A 13,925-nucleotide genomic window follows, 5' to 3' on the forward strand; every position below is an offset into this window, starting at 1 on the left:
TGTTCACTAACAGCGGTCAGCATTAGGGAAAAAAAATGTGTGGTCATAAAGGAGGTTTCTGTCAATTCAGATATCAAGTTACAAAATATTTAGGGTCTGAGCGTGTTACATTTAAGAACCTCAATTTCTTTCCATACATGTTAGGTTTATGTATCAGTCCACCAGTATTTGGGGTTTGAGTCTTAAGACAGGGTCCAGTAGAACTGGTTAATTATTTGAATATGAATAAGTCAAGTGTTTATGACCCATGATACCATTTTTTTTAAGTTGGACCTTTTATTATCTGTAAATGTAACATTCAAATCTTTTCCCCATGACTGATGTGTGTCCAAACCATTCAATTCAATAAATGTGTTTACTGAAAGACGATAATGTCTGAATATACAGTACCAGTCAAACATTTGGACACACTTTCTCATTCAAGGGAATAGGAAGGTGTGTCCAAACTTTTGACTGGTACTGTATGTTATAACTGTAACAGAATACGTCTTTATTTTTGTCTTTTGTTTTGAGAGGAGCAACAACTTATGTATAAATGTATGTACTAAAGATATCTCCAAACCTGATTAACTGGGAACTTATATAAAGTGATACTGAACATTGTAATGCTACTGAGAGAAAGAAGTTTTCAGTTTAGACATTATTAAAAAATTACACTTTTTAGAAAACTTTCAGATTTCAGATTTCAGATTCAGGTCATTTGGGAGGACATAAATTATAACTGTCCAGGATTTCCCATGTTTGACGTCTCTGTACTGGGTACAGAAATTTCCACAATATGGGTCCTTTCCCACAGCTGTGACCTTTATCAGCGATGTGCCAGGCAGATTAAGTGGTATAAAAGCAGTGAGGAGGCAGAGGGGAGGTACACAGTAACCTGCTCAGGTTCAGTTGGTAAGTGTCTCTCACACTGTTGACTATGAATATATACATAAAATAAATGAAATACTACAGACAGACTTTGGATGGTAGTCTCAAGGTGTAACTTCATTCCGCTATTTATTACTCCTGCAGACTTCAGAAGAAAAAAAGAAGATGAAGGTCTTTGCTTTTGCTCTCCTGCTCCTGCTGGCCACCACCTACGGTAAATACATATCAAATGTGTGCATGAGCATCTGATTTTAATCTTAACGTATTTGAACTTCAATATTTGAATTTGAATTGATTCCACATCATTGGATTTGATCAAAGCAATATGATCTAAGTCCTGTTTGTCTCCACGTATGATAGGTGAGGCCCTGTTGTGTCAGAACTGTGTCCGTGAGGCTCCCGACAGTGTAGACTGTGTGGAGACGACGGTGACCTGTCCTCCAGAGTTGAACGCCTGCGCCAAAATTACCTACCCTGCCCCCGCTGGTGAGTACTGTGGTCCTACTGTCATCCTCACCAAGACCTGCCCCTTGTCAGTCATAACCAGTCAAATCAAAAGACAAAACAACTAACATTACAATCTAATTTCATTTCACACAGTTTTCACATATCATGGTTAGAAGAAACTTTTGACTTTTGACTTGCAGGGAGCATTTCTACACACGTTTTGGAACTTTGACCATGTTTAACATCTGACATCATAACAGGATAAAAATAACAGAAAATCACAAAAAGTGTGTCTCTATTTCAAACTTATGAACAGAAAAGTCAAATTGAAGCTCATGATTCAGCTTTTGATGAGGATCATTGAAGAAAACCCAGTATGACCTCCTCTAAGAGACGTTTGGGCCAATAAAACACCCTGACATGTACATATATACCAAAAAAAGGAAATGCAAGAATAAATTGCCGTTTACACTTTCATCGATTGTCCTTTCTCTCTCTGTAGAGAACACCTTCCACAAGTCCTGCTTCAAGATGGTTGAGTGCCTGAAGCTGGGAATCACTCAGGGTCTGCAGGTCAGCTGCTGCAACTGGGATGGCTGCAACCAATAAGAGTCCACCTGGACTTTAGATACTGCATGACTAAAGCACAATAAAAATTTGAAGCATGGATCTTTGTTCAGCTGTATTTTGTCCAAGCAAAATTAACTAGTTTATCTGCTAAAGCAAGGAATCTCTGTCTGTCTGTCTGTCTGTATGTATGTATGTATGTATGTTTGTATGTTTGTCCTTTGCATATCTCGAGAACCATTCATCTGATCTACTTCACACTTGGCAGGTTTTTGGACCACATCACCAAATCTGCATCTGCCAATCAACACCAAACAATCTCTGGACAATATTGAAATAGTGTATTGTTGTAGCAGATCAATGTGAATTGTACGGTGCACTAAGAACTCTCAAAACAGAAAAGGAATATCACTCAGCATTGTTTTAAATTGGAGTGAGAAAAGGTTGGTTGAATAGCAGGGCACTAGGCAGCTTCCTTGATTGCTTCTCTGCCTGTTAATCTTGTGCTGTTTCTGCTTTATGACACACAATGCAGACAAATGTGAAACTCCACCAGTCTCTTCATCTAAAACCTGAATTTTGCATTTGTGTGGAGACACATGACATGACATTATATGTATAAATCTTTCTTCTAATAAAACCTTTCTAATACCTTTTACATTTTCTGTTATCAAGATGAGGCTAATTTCAGGATTTTGTTTTCTTCAACTTTACAGGCGGTGTTGTGTCTGGCAAAACAGCAGAGGCAATATTACCTGGCATGATTGATACAACCCAGAATGCTCTTCGTCTTCCTTCTATCCATCCTCCCCCTCTTACCTCTCACTGAAATATTACCATTGATTCATCTCCAAGACGGGAGAGATACCTTTGGCCCTCTGCTCTGATTCATAATTGAACAATTTAGCACCTAGTGTGTGCACCTGTGAGAGGCCAGTACAGCCAACTGGTAAATAAAATTTTGCATTTTGGATAGCAGAGCTTTCCAAGAGAACTCAAGAGATTTCAGGCTTGAAGGCGAGAAAATGTTCTTATGCTTTTTTTTGTTGTTGTTTTTTTCTACAGAACTGCTTTAACTGCATCTGCTGGATCATAACATGACTGATAAGGTATTTTTACAATCAATATATCTCAGCTATTTTTCAGATATGGATCAGTGTGATGAATGTATGTTGATGCCAACTACACAGTTGCTTTCTTTGTAGAGTTAGCTTTACACTTTAATTTCCTGTTCTTTCTTGTCTACGTGATGCAATCACAAAGCTTTTCCCTCGTGCTTTTTTACACAGTATAGAGTATATATTACACCCTGATGGAGGAAATCCTTACCTAAACGCCCACAAAACAATGAGAGGTGGAACCACTGATAAGCAAGAATATACATCTCAGTTCAGCCAAATTGCACTTTGTTATGTAATATGAAAAGAAGCATTCATGAATCATTTCATAATCATTCTCCCTCCTGTATGCAGTAAGAAGTTTATCTCCCAGGCTTTACCTAACCTATGAACTGTCACATTTTAATGGTTATTTGCAACAAATCCTCCATTAACCTGCAGTTGTACACTCTTACACTCTTTTTTTCATTCTGAGTTAAATTTAATCTGTAATCTGACTCTATTAATATTCAACAGCATGAAAAGCAGTCCAATAATGTTGTGCACATCCAAATTTAAACAGTGTTTCTTTAATGATGTAATGGCAATAAATTAGTTTAAAAGCTTGTGTGTGTGTGTGTGTGTGTGTGTGTGTGTGTGTGTGTGTGTGTGTGTGTGTGTGTAAATGATGAATGATGAAGAGTTATTATTATAATTGGAATTTAATTTGGGCAAATGGACTCTATTTTCCACACAGATTAATCTCCATGATATCATGGACCTCAAATGGGCTTTGTGAATGTGCCAAATGCCATATATGCTGAATGTCACCGTCAGCTCATATTCGAGTCACAGAGATTAGTGGAAAATGCTTTTTAGACATGAATTACTCATAAATGGTTTGAAATCCATTCCTGCCTTATACAGTGGGTTATGTTACAGTCCAGACAAGTGACACATGATAAACATATCTGTAATATAAGGAGGTATGTAATGGATTGTAACAGTGGCTAAAGCTTAATTGTAAATCTTACAAAGAATATGAGTCTATTATGTTATAAACAATTCATCAACGACAAGTTGATGAACTGTTGTATTGGATGGACAATCCATCTACAGGGAGTAAATAAGGAATAATCTCACCTAAATTCAGTTTACTGTATTCACCATTGAATTTGTATTATGTTTCCCCTTCAGCATCTACACTAAGAGTTTAAAGTTATCAACTGTTAAGGTTGTTTGAAAACCAATACAAATACTTTAATGCTTTTTTAAAAATCATGCAGGAGAATCCAGATTTCCTCAGACAATCTTAATCTTGTGGGGATGTAAATGCATCTAAAATAGCCTTTTAACATCATGAAACATCAAAGCTGCTCTAATCAATAGTTTTTTATTTTTACAATGGATTAAATGTGAAAGGGTGCACATCATGATAAACCCACAGAACGTTTTTGTGTCTTTCAGCTCATTGTTTTGTTTATTGTTTGGTTCAGTCTCACCACTTATTTCAACCTCATATTCTCTTGGGGTGTTTTCAAACCTATAGTTCATACGTTCTGGTCCGAATCAGTGGATGAGTTGGTGAACTTGTTGCGTTTTTTTTTTTTATATATATACACAGAAAAAACTCAAGCAAACCAAAATGCACCACAAAAAGCCACATGAGAACATTCACTCCACTCGGTAGTTAATTGTGTCTGGGGCAGGAGCAAGATGCAAATGCAGCGTTCCTTGTTGTGCTAGTCCAAGTCGGACCTCATTCTTTGGCTAATTGCTAGCAACAGCTGATATGTATGTAAGGAGCAGTTTAGCTCAAACTTGCAGGGTACTCCTAGTCGTTGGATCAGACTGAGGTTCGATCATTCCCACTGCAAACAAACCGCTCCAGAATGTATTTATGACCAGACCAGGACCACATCCTCAAAGCGTCTTGGTGCGGTTGTTTTGATCCACAGATACGATTGCTGTGTTCAGATCTGCCCAAGGAAATTGCACCAAGAGGGAAAAAGAACTAGAGTTTGATTCAAACGGACTGGTTTGAAAACGCCCTTAGGGTTGGCAGCTCATACAGCAGTGTGCACCACTACCCCTACAGCACAGTAGTGAGCTAAGGAGCACGTGTACTGCATGAGTAAATGAAAATGTACCGAAAACGTGATTTCAGGTTTTCCAAATTGTTAATCGCCTCCTTTACACCAGAGTTGGACAACACTACCTGGCAACCTGGTAACCAATATTTATATTACTGTGTATATTCTATATTCTGGTGGTTGTTCACCTCACAAGGGTCACCTACCGCTCTAATCTATAATTAAGTGCCTTTTCATTTACCTCCACTACCTTGTCTACAAGAATTAGATGCTACGCTGCTTTTGGTCATAGTTTAAATGAGGCTGAGCACTGAATATCTCCCCTAACAACACCTCCACTTGGCTTTGTCATCCATGAAATTCTTCTCTTTTCCCTGGACGTCAATTGAATGTCACTCTTATACTTAAAATTGTCCGTCTTCCTGCCTTCTCCCTACCCGGTTGATCTAAAACAGAGCTATGGTCCATTAACACTCAGTCGTCATCCCTCTAATCTATCTCAGCACCTGTTTCAAATGCCACTTCTCCTTGAGTGAAGCTTGAAGAAGTGATTCAAAAGGGTCAGTAATTGAATGTCACTTTGCCTGTTAGAGAGTTGAACAACAGTTTGATAGCTCACAAATACACTTCAGAAGGATCTGCGAGAGACTTGTGGATCAGCAGGTGTTATTCTGGTATTATTCTAACAATGACTTCCGCAGCTTTCCTCCGAGAAGAGAGTGAAGTCCCCACAGAGAGTTTGGAGGAGCAGCAAAGAGAGAGATGCTCAATTTGCACCCGCAGCTCCACATCAGCCACTTTGAATTCATTTAAGATCTTTTTATAAAGCTTACAAAGACCATCCTCAAAAGCAAAAGGGAAAAAATGTTAATTGGGATTCTATCATACAGGCTTTCTAATTCCTTTTTGTCTGGAGTCTATTGATAGACCTCTATCCCTGACTGTGAAATGTTTGTCTTTGTCTTTGTGCTTCATTCTAAATCCTTAATTTATGTAATTCATGCCCTTACACTGCCATCTTCTCTCATTTGTCAAAGGCTCTTTTCAATGTTTCTGTTTCACCAGTCCACCTCCTCTAATATCCAGTATTAATCCCCGGCATGCAGCCGTGGCAACAGATGCCTCAGAGGCACTGACATTAATCTGGATATTACTGCATGTCTCACCAGAAACTCTGCCTCTGCAATTCAACCATGCATGCATGCACAGAAGTACACACAAGACAGTGGCAACCTGTAATTCTAATTCTTCCTTCTCCTGTCTTGCAATTAGTGCCCTTCCTCCACCTTGCCTCCATTTTGTTGTTTGTGTCAAATACTTGGTATTCCTCTGTTTCTGTGGGCAGACTAAAGCAGGCCCTGATAATGGATGGCATGTACAGCACAGTAACTACAGCGACGTATGGCTGAAATTAGTGTGTGCGCATTCAACTCCTGGATTCACAAATTGAAAAGAATCACTGCATTATTAATGTTCCCTGTGAGGATACTGGATTGATGGAGCACTAAGATACTGCAACAAATATAATAGAATTAAGAATGGAGGAAAGGAGGAGTAAAGAGCATAATTCAGGTGACAAATCCAATGGGTATGAGCATATAATGTAAATGTATAAATGTAATCGAAAGAACAGAAACATAACAATTACAGCACAGATGAATATGAAAAAAATACATTAAGTGCCGTCTTTGGGATAAACACACCCTGCAGCGCTTGAGGTCTGGCTCATGGACAGAACCAGATGTAAAGTAGTGTTTCAATTAAAAAAAAGAGAGAGAAAAATTGATTTTTAATGTGAAAAATTCAACGAGAGCACTAACAATTCAGAAGGATCCCTGAAGAAAATGATGAGTGCAGATTTAATTTTTCAAGTCGGACAAAGTTTAAATGGCTCTTTGTTGAATGATGCTGACCTTGTACATTTTGAGGGAATGAGATTAAATGGGAAACAGTTCTTATAGTCTCTGAGCTTCAGCTTCATCTGGATACATAATCAGTGGTGAAAAGTAACTAAAAACATTCTTAAGTACTCTACAAAGATACAATTTTGAAGTCTTTGTACTTTCCATTTTATGCTCATTTATACTTCTACTCCACTTTTCACTTCACTACATCTATCTGACAATTATGGTTACTATTTGCTTTATATGTTAAGACTGAATATAAACAAATGTAAGCTTATACTTACTTTTACACTGTACTATTTCAACTAATGGATTCAATGTGAGGTTTGGTGTTTAGGCTACATTACTGTTGATCATATGCTGATTGGTGTATAATGTCTTTCATGAGGTTATACAGACATTAAATCCAGTTCAGCTACAGGTGCCAGTGCTGATGATTCTGTTCATATAGTGTTTCAAAAGCACTGCCTCCACAACATAAACATTAGTAAATGTTTTGAATCATTCCAAACACAAACTTAAACTAAACTAAACAACCAAAAGTTCCTTGAAAAACTTTACTGGGAGTTTTACCCATTTACAAGTGACAGTGTTTCGTTCTTCTTGACTGTTCATCACATGTTATAGTACAAGACAAGCTAGGAAAGCTACCAAAAACTAGCCTACTAATACTTTCAACTGTCTCCATCGGTCAATTGATCCTCTACCTGCAGGTTGTAGTTGTCTATTGCGAGTCTCCTGTCAGCAGAGCACTGACGGCTTAAGTACACCACCATGACTGAAAGGGTACATTGGATACATGTTGCAGTGAGAGGAGTATTCAATGTGAGGGAAGCAGCTGCAAGTCAGGCTGCGTGAACTGGCTCACTGACTTCGCTTCATTTGTGAGCATTTTCTGTTTACTGAGGCAAGTGTTATACCATATCTTACTCAGAGGACCTTAGACCCAACATCATATTGCCCATGAGTGAAGTGTGGTGTAAGTGGCACTGATGCAGCCTGGTTTCCAGATACCATGAACCGCAAGCAACACATCTTGATTCATGGGATATAGCACTCCACTTCTGCTTCTGCTCTCAGACACGATTTATCATCAGTGTTAAACCAATCACAGCAACACAGAAGAAGAAGAAGACATCCTTACTTTTAATTAAAGAACACAGGCTGCCCAATTGCTCCTTTCATTTGTCAGTGCTGTTACATCTTTGACCAACACTCTGGGAAAATTTCCAAATTTAACTTGTTGTCAGTATCATTACACCACACAGCACCATCTCTTTTTGTTGCCTGGCCACATAATGATATCATTAGTAAGACTGTTTGAATTAGACACATTAGACTTTCTTTTTTTATTCACCTTTTCCCATTTGTATTCCTAACTGTAATCTTTCTATCTTAACACCTGCTCTACCCAAGCAAAAATGTTGGACTTACAGAAGCATGAGAACATTTATGATATAAAAAAAAAAGCCAATTTCACATTCTAAATACAGTTTTTTCCTCAGTCTCTTTACTGACTCAGTTTGCCTGCTGTTTTATGCTATTTCACAGAAAATGAGCAAATTTGAGAACCATTTTGCTATTTGACTACAGTTTATAATAGGGACATTTCATCTGTAATGAACATGGACTTGTAGGAAGGCGTCAGCAAACAACTGTCCCAGTTCTGTTTACTTCTGTCTCCTCTAATTTACTTTTCTTTTCTGGGATTTCCTGACAAGGAGACAAGTGGCAGTAAAGTAAAAGCAAAACAATAGAAGGATCGCACAGCAGTGCTACAAGTAATTGCAAGAAAAAAATATGGAGACAACAGAACAAGATCAACACAGACACAACAAACATCAGTAAAGGGAATCTGGACAAACAGACCACATCAACTCTGGGAAAAGTTGCTCACTAGAAACCATGTAAAAGCTTTAATCAAACTGTATATTCTCAGTAATCAGGTTGCATTGTGCATGTAATTGAACTATGTGGTATATTATGTATTGATCCACCTACATTCATTTAGTTTTACCTTTTTCTCTGATGGTTTTGGTGAATGGAGAGTGAGAGAGCCATTCTGATGTTCTACTGATTACCTCCATCACCCCTATTAAGGGATAACTGTGCACCCTGTCATGTTACCAGTTTAGAGGGAGTTAATTCCACTTGAGAGATATATCTTATGACATTTTGCACATGTGCAGCTTTAATAGTGATCACGGTATGTTTGATTTGCCCCATAAGGATTGGATGGATGTCGATTGATATTTTAAACAAGATTCATCTTGTCAGCTGTTTAGTTGTATGTGTAAGAGCGTGAATAATTTGTATTCATTTGATGCATTCATGAGCATTGCCCTTGAAATCTCTAGACTATATTTTGCATGCAGGTAAGTGTCTCACATCAGCAATTCAATTAAGAGCTTATATTTATATATGCTAAATCCATAATTGTGGCATACAGCTGTCACAAGTGACTTACTAATCAGCTCTTGCACCTCGAAGAGACAACATGTCAATCAGATTCATTTTCTGAATTAAATTATGTCAAGGTTAGTCATGTGGGCTAAACCTGAGGCAGACACAGGAGCAGCAGACATTACTTTATACCACTAATTTTGCGCAGAGCTTTGGGTATTTGCCAGGAGGTTATTACTCATTTTCAGTGCATGATAAACAAACTTGGAGCAAAATAAAAACTTTCAGAAACCGGCCGCTTCTATAAAAAATTAAGGAAAAACATGCATACATTTTCTGAGTAAATGTTCTATAGTGTCAAATAGAGGATGCAGCTCATTATCTTTTATTTGAATCACAGAAAATAGATTGTAAATTAAAGATTATTTTGCATTTGCATTTGGTTTCAGAACAGAACTCACAAGTAGCCCTGCTGGAGTTTGGTAACCTGTCACTCTGTCAGGTTAGAGACTTCAGTAGCAGATAGTTCTCACTTCAAACACACTGGACAGTATTTCAGGACTGTCAGCACTGAGACCCACATTGTCACTCAGCTTGATGGAGTTTCTTGGTACACAGTCGACTTCGATTGGCATTGATCTCCCCAGCCACCCAAAGGAAAGAAAATGGGAAAAGATAAAGGCTCAAAGGGTGGACTAAACCTCTTTGAATGGACTTGTTGTACATGTGCCCTCAGATTAACTTTCCATTGCCCTGTATCTAGATGCTTGGTGACAGCACAATGGATTCAGTGAGATGCTGCTGCAGAGGTTAGCATTTTCTTTTGTTTCCAAGCTGTTTGCAATGCAGTTTTCCAGCTCTGGCAGGTGTTAAGTCACATGGAGGTCAGCATGCCATTCAGCAGGACCTGTATATTAAGAGAGGTGGTTTTGACATGCAACAAAATGCACTTCTTATAAAATGTATGAAGATGAGGAATAAAAAGGGCAGTAAATGAGATGTTCGACTGTGGGCAACTGGTGGAACTGTTGCAATCCTGTATGTTTGTCTATCTGATTTTTTTATGCAACCAGCTCATTACCACCCTTGTCGTTCTATTGTCATACCCAGAGACCAGATAAAGATCCAGGCGGTTTAGCAGAGTGAAGTTCTCTCTAATAATCGACTCATCATGTATAAACACTGGTCCTATAGGTCACGCTACCATGTGAACACCTATAGGCTACATTCAGTCTGCAGGCAAAAGTGGCCCAAATCTGATTTTTTGCACATATGTGACACAGATCTGTTTTTATTTCATAACAGTGTGAACAGCACAAGTCACATGGAATCAGATCTTTTCAATTCTGATTTGGGCTACTTTCATATGTGGTCCTACATCAGATACAGGTCTGATTTTTTGCAATACGACCTCAATCTGAACAGTCATATATATATATATATATATATATATATATATATATATATATATATATATATATATATATATATATATATATATATGTAATAATTATTCATGTGACCTTTACGTCACTCTAGATTGACACAATTCTGCATTGGAAGGAGTCACTCAGTGAATACAAATATGGAAAACATCTGTGATGGAGGTTGTCAGTGGAGGGGCAGTGAGGTGTTAGACCTCATAAGTATTTAGGGTGACACCTCTGTACAAGCAAAACTTGAGGGGTCATATTGTAACCGTATCCACACGCACCTCCATACAGAAGTAGCAGCCATTGCTCCACAAAGAGCGAGCAAATTTGCTGGCTTCTATTGCACATCAACTTATAAATGAAACCATAAATCTTGATTTCAGGACCATGACCAGTTCACACTGGAATCTGATATTGGTCACACTAAAAAAAATAATAATGTAAACAGCCAAACAAAAAAATGGATAAAGATCTGAGCAATAAATCTGAATTGAGCACTAAGGCTTGCAGTGTGAATGTAGCCATAGAGATTATATCTAAGCAGATGGAAAGATATTACCAAAGAAAAAGTGAAAATGCATTCAAACCCCAGAGGAAACAGCTCAGAACCTGGGCTTTTTCACTTTCCTATCAGCTTCATCGCTAATTAATATGCTAACAAGCCTTGATAAGACTTTATGGGTTGCAGTGATGGTGGAAATGATCCAGAACAAGGTCATTTAAGCTCCATCGATGCACTGTGCCACAGGGGCAGCAATAGTGGGAGCAGCAGTCTTCACTATCCACCGTGATACCCAAAACACTGACGGTAGTGCTGATATCAGGAATTCTGTATCTTATGTTCAGTTAGTATCTTTTAAGTACTGTAGATTCTTATGTCCTCAACCAGTGGAAACTCAGGATAAATAGACTCTGGGTTTATTATTACCATCCTATCCTATATCCTATATCTTTTCTGTATTCAAAGGGCACTCATTTCCTCTTCCTGTGTTGTAATACTGGAGGGAACAAGTCTTAAATGTGTAAGTATAAGTTTTTTAAATATTATTGATAAAAAAAAAGAATAATCCAACTTCTTAGATACCTTACTATGTCCTATAGTATGTCTTGAAATACACAGACAGGATTAAAATTAAGTGTCATCCCCATATCTCTGATAACAATTTCTCAATGCCAAACCAGATCTTTTTATGACAGGAAAGTATGGATCAATGATTCTATAATCCCACATTAAAGACAGTTCCATGATACACTGTTGTCATATTTATTAACTTAAGCTCTCGTATAATAGATTCTGTTTTTTATTAGCTTTTCTATTTATTGTTAAATTGCAACAATATCAGTTCAAGAATATCAGCTAATATCAGTTTGGAGATGTAAATGTATTTTCTATTATATGATGAGTGATGGTATTATTAAATTTCGTTATAAGGGAAGACAAAGACTTCAGGCCTGTTACATTTTATCCCTCAACAAATTTGTCATCGCCGTAGATACTAAATTTATGTACAGATTCATGCTAATGCTCTAATCCTTCAGCTAATTGGAAGCTGCTATTCAAAAGTTCTGCAGTCAGATGAAGAATGTGGCTGAGTTTCCCTGTGTGGCGGGGAAGGAGGAAAAGCCACCTCCGGTGTTAGTGATATTCTTAACTTCGGTTGAAGGATTTCATGTTCCTCTGTGGACTGGGAAATCCATAATTTGTGAAACAATAGATGAATGGAAGGATACACAGCGGCCTATTTGAAACAAAGTCTTTTTTTCTCGGTTCATAACAAAACTTATCTTTGTGTGCTGCCTTGACTTCCCCATGTACCATATTCCACATTGGGATATTAATACTGTGACTGACTCGTTATTCAGCACACATCTATTTTCTGGAACTGCTGCCTTTGATCCTACTCTTGCTGTCTTTTTCATTCTAGCAATAAAGGCAGTTTTTTTTTTCTTCTTTGAACTGTCCAGCTTTGTGTCACTTATGATACTATTGAAATGTGTTGGATTCACTTTAAAACCTGCAGCAGCTGAAAGGAGAATTGTGGATTTATGAATGAAAGATTGGCTTGTGTCAAGCAATTACAAATCCATTGTCATCATAATCTCTTGAGAGAGTGCAGCTTTTATTAGATGCTAGTTTATGATCCATTTAATTATCTCCCTTTCCAAGAGATCACTGAGGGGCAATCACCTCCGACCGCACATAATCACTTTGCATGTTTCCATTCTGTGATAATCAGAACTTATGTCGAGCAATCAACATTTTGACAAATGATCAATCATCTGAAGACTGCGGTCTGTCGACAACACCCATGAGACTGAGGTCCACTGATCTGGCCGAGCCTCTGTGACTCCAGAACATCTCTGTTAATTTGCTTTCATATGATGCAGCTTTATATGCTACATAGCAGCGTTCAAAAGCTGCAGTTCAGCCACTTTTTTCAAGTGTTTCTATATTCTGGATGTTTATCTCTCTCTTCCAGGCAGGTCTGTGTTTGATTGGGGCAGAAATCACTGGCTCAGCTGGGAGATGACAGAGCACCCGGTGCAGCACACTTCAGGAGACAATAAGTTGATTAGCTGCGCTTTGTGGCTGCAAGCATTCCACTTGAGTTACAACAGGACACAAAATGTGAGCGAGTGAGTAGATTCAATAATTTACCTTATTACATTGTTGTTGCTGTACTTTCTGGAATTATGCATAAGCTGTTTGGAAAGAAATTCTTTACGGCCCGGAGTCACAACAGGGTTATTCATATTCATCACAATACTTTTAATCATAGTGCTGCCACTCATTCTTTTTCATGTGTATAGCATAACCTATTTGTGCTGAATATGTTCTAATGTTAAATAACCCATTGTTATTCTATTCAGATTTCTTTCCTCTACCTCCACTATAGGTTAGACATTTGTTGTTTTGAGCTAATGACATTCCTATCAGCCTCAACTGTACTTTGTTCTTACTCTAATTAGAAAATGTCAGCATGCTAAAACTCAACTAAAATGGTGAACACAGTAAACATTACCACCTGAACATCAGCATGTTAACCTCATCTGTCTGGTCTGTCATCATTCAGCCATCCGCTACTTGCCACAGTTGTTGTGGGATGTAGG

At 38.0% G+C, this 13,925-nt stretch overlaps 1 protein-coding gene across 2 annotated transcripts; it reads left to right on the plus strand.

Moving 5' to 3' along the window:
• Positions 1-825: 825 nt before the first annotated feature.
• Positions 826-1,984, plus strand: LOC137193426 (CD59B glycoprotein-like). 2 transcript variants are annotated; one of them, XM_067604657.1, is made up of 4 exons: positions 826-894; positions 1,015-1,084; positions 1,231-1,356; positions 1,820-1,984. In XM_067604657.1, exons 2-4 carry the CDS (start codon positions 1,036-1,038, stop codon positions 1,924-1,926), a joined length of 282 nt encoding a protein of 93 aa, XP_067460758.1. In that variant the 5' UTR covers positions 826-894; positions 1,015-1,035; the 3' UTR covers positions 1,927-1,984. The 2 variants fall into 2 exon arrangements, with proteins under 2 accessions (XP_067460758.1, XP_067460759.1); XM_067604658.1 differs by having other exon boundaries at positions 863-900; positions 1,022-1,084.
• The last annotated feature ends 11,941 nt before the right edge of the window (positions 1,985-13,925 follow it).

The sequence above is a fragment of the Thunnus thynnus genome, chromosome 12 (assembly GCF_963924715.1).
Source record: "Thunnus thynnus chromosome 12, fThuThy2.1, whole genome shotgun sequence".
In the NCBI taxonomy this organism is placed as follows: Eukaryota; Metazoa; Chordata; class Actinopteri; order Scombriformes; family Scombridae; genus Thunnus; species Thunnus thynnus.

What these genes read in the sequence shown, in the direction of transcription:
- LOC137193426 (XM_067604657.1), top strand. Translation starts at nt 1,036, where the DNA reads ATGAAGGTCTTTGCTTTTGCTCTCCTGCTCCTGCTGGCCACCACCTAC. An exon ending in CCTGCTGGCCACCACCTACG is followed by an intron (nt 1,085 to 1,230) that starts GTAAATACATAT and finishes CACGTATGATAG; the next exon opens with GTGAGGCCCTGTTGTGTCAG. An exon ending in TACCTACCCTGCCCCCGCTG is followed by an intron (nt 1,357 to 1,819) that starts GTGAGTACTGTG and finishes CTCTCTCTGTAG; the next exon opens with AGAACACCTTCCACAAGTCC.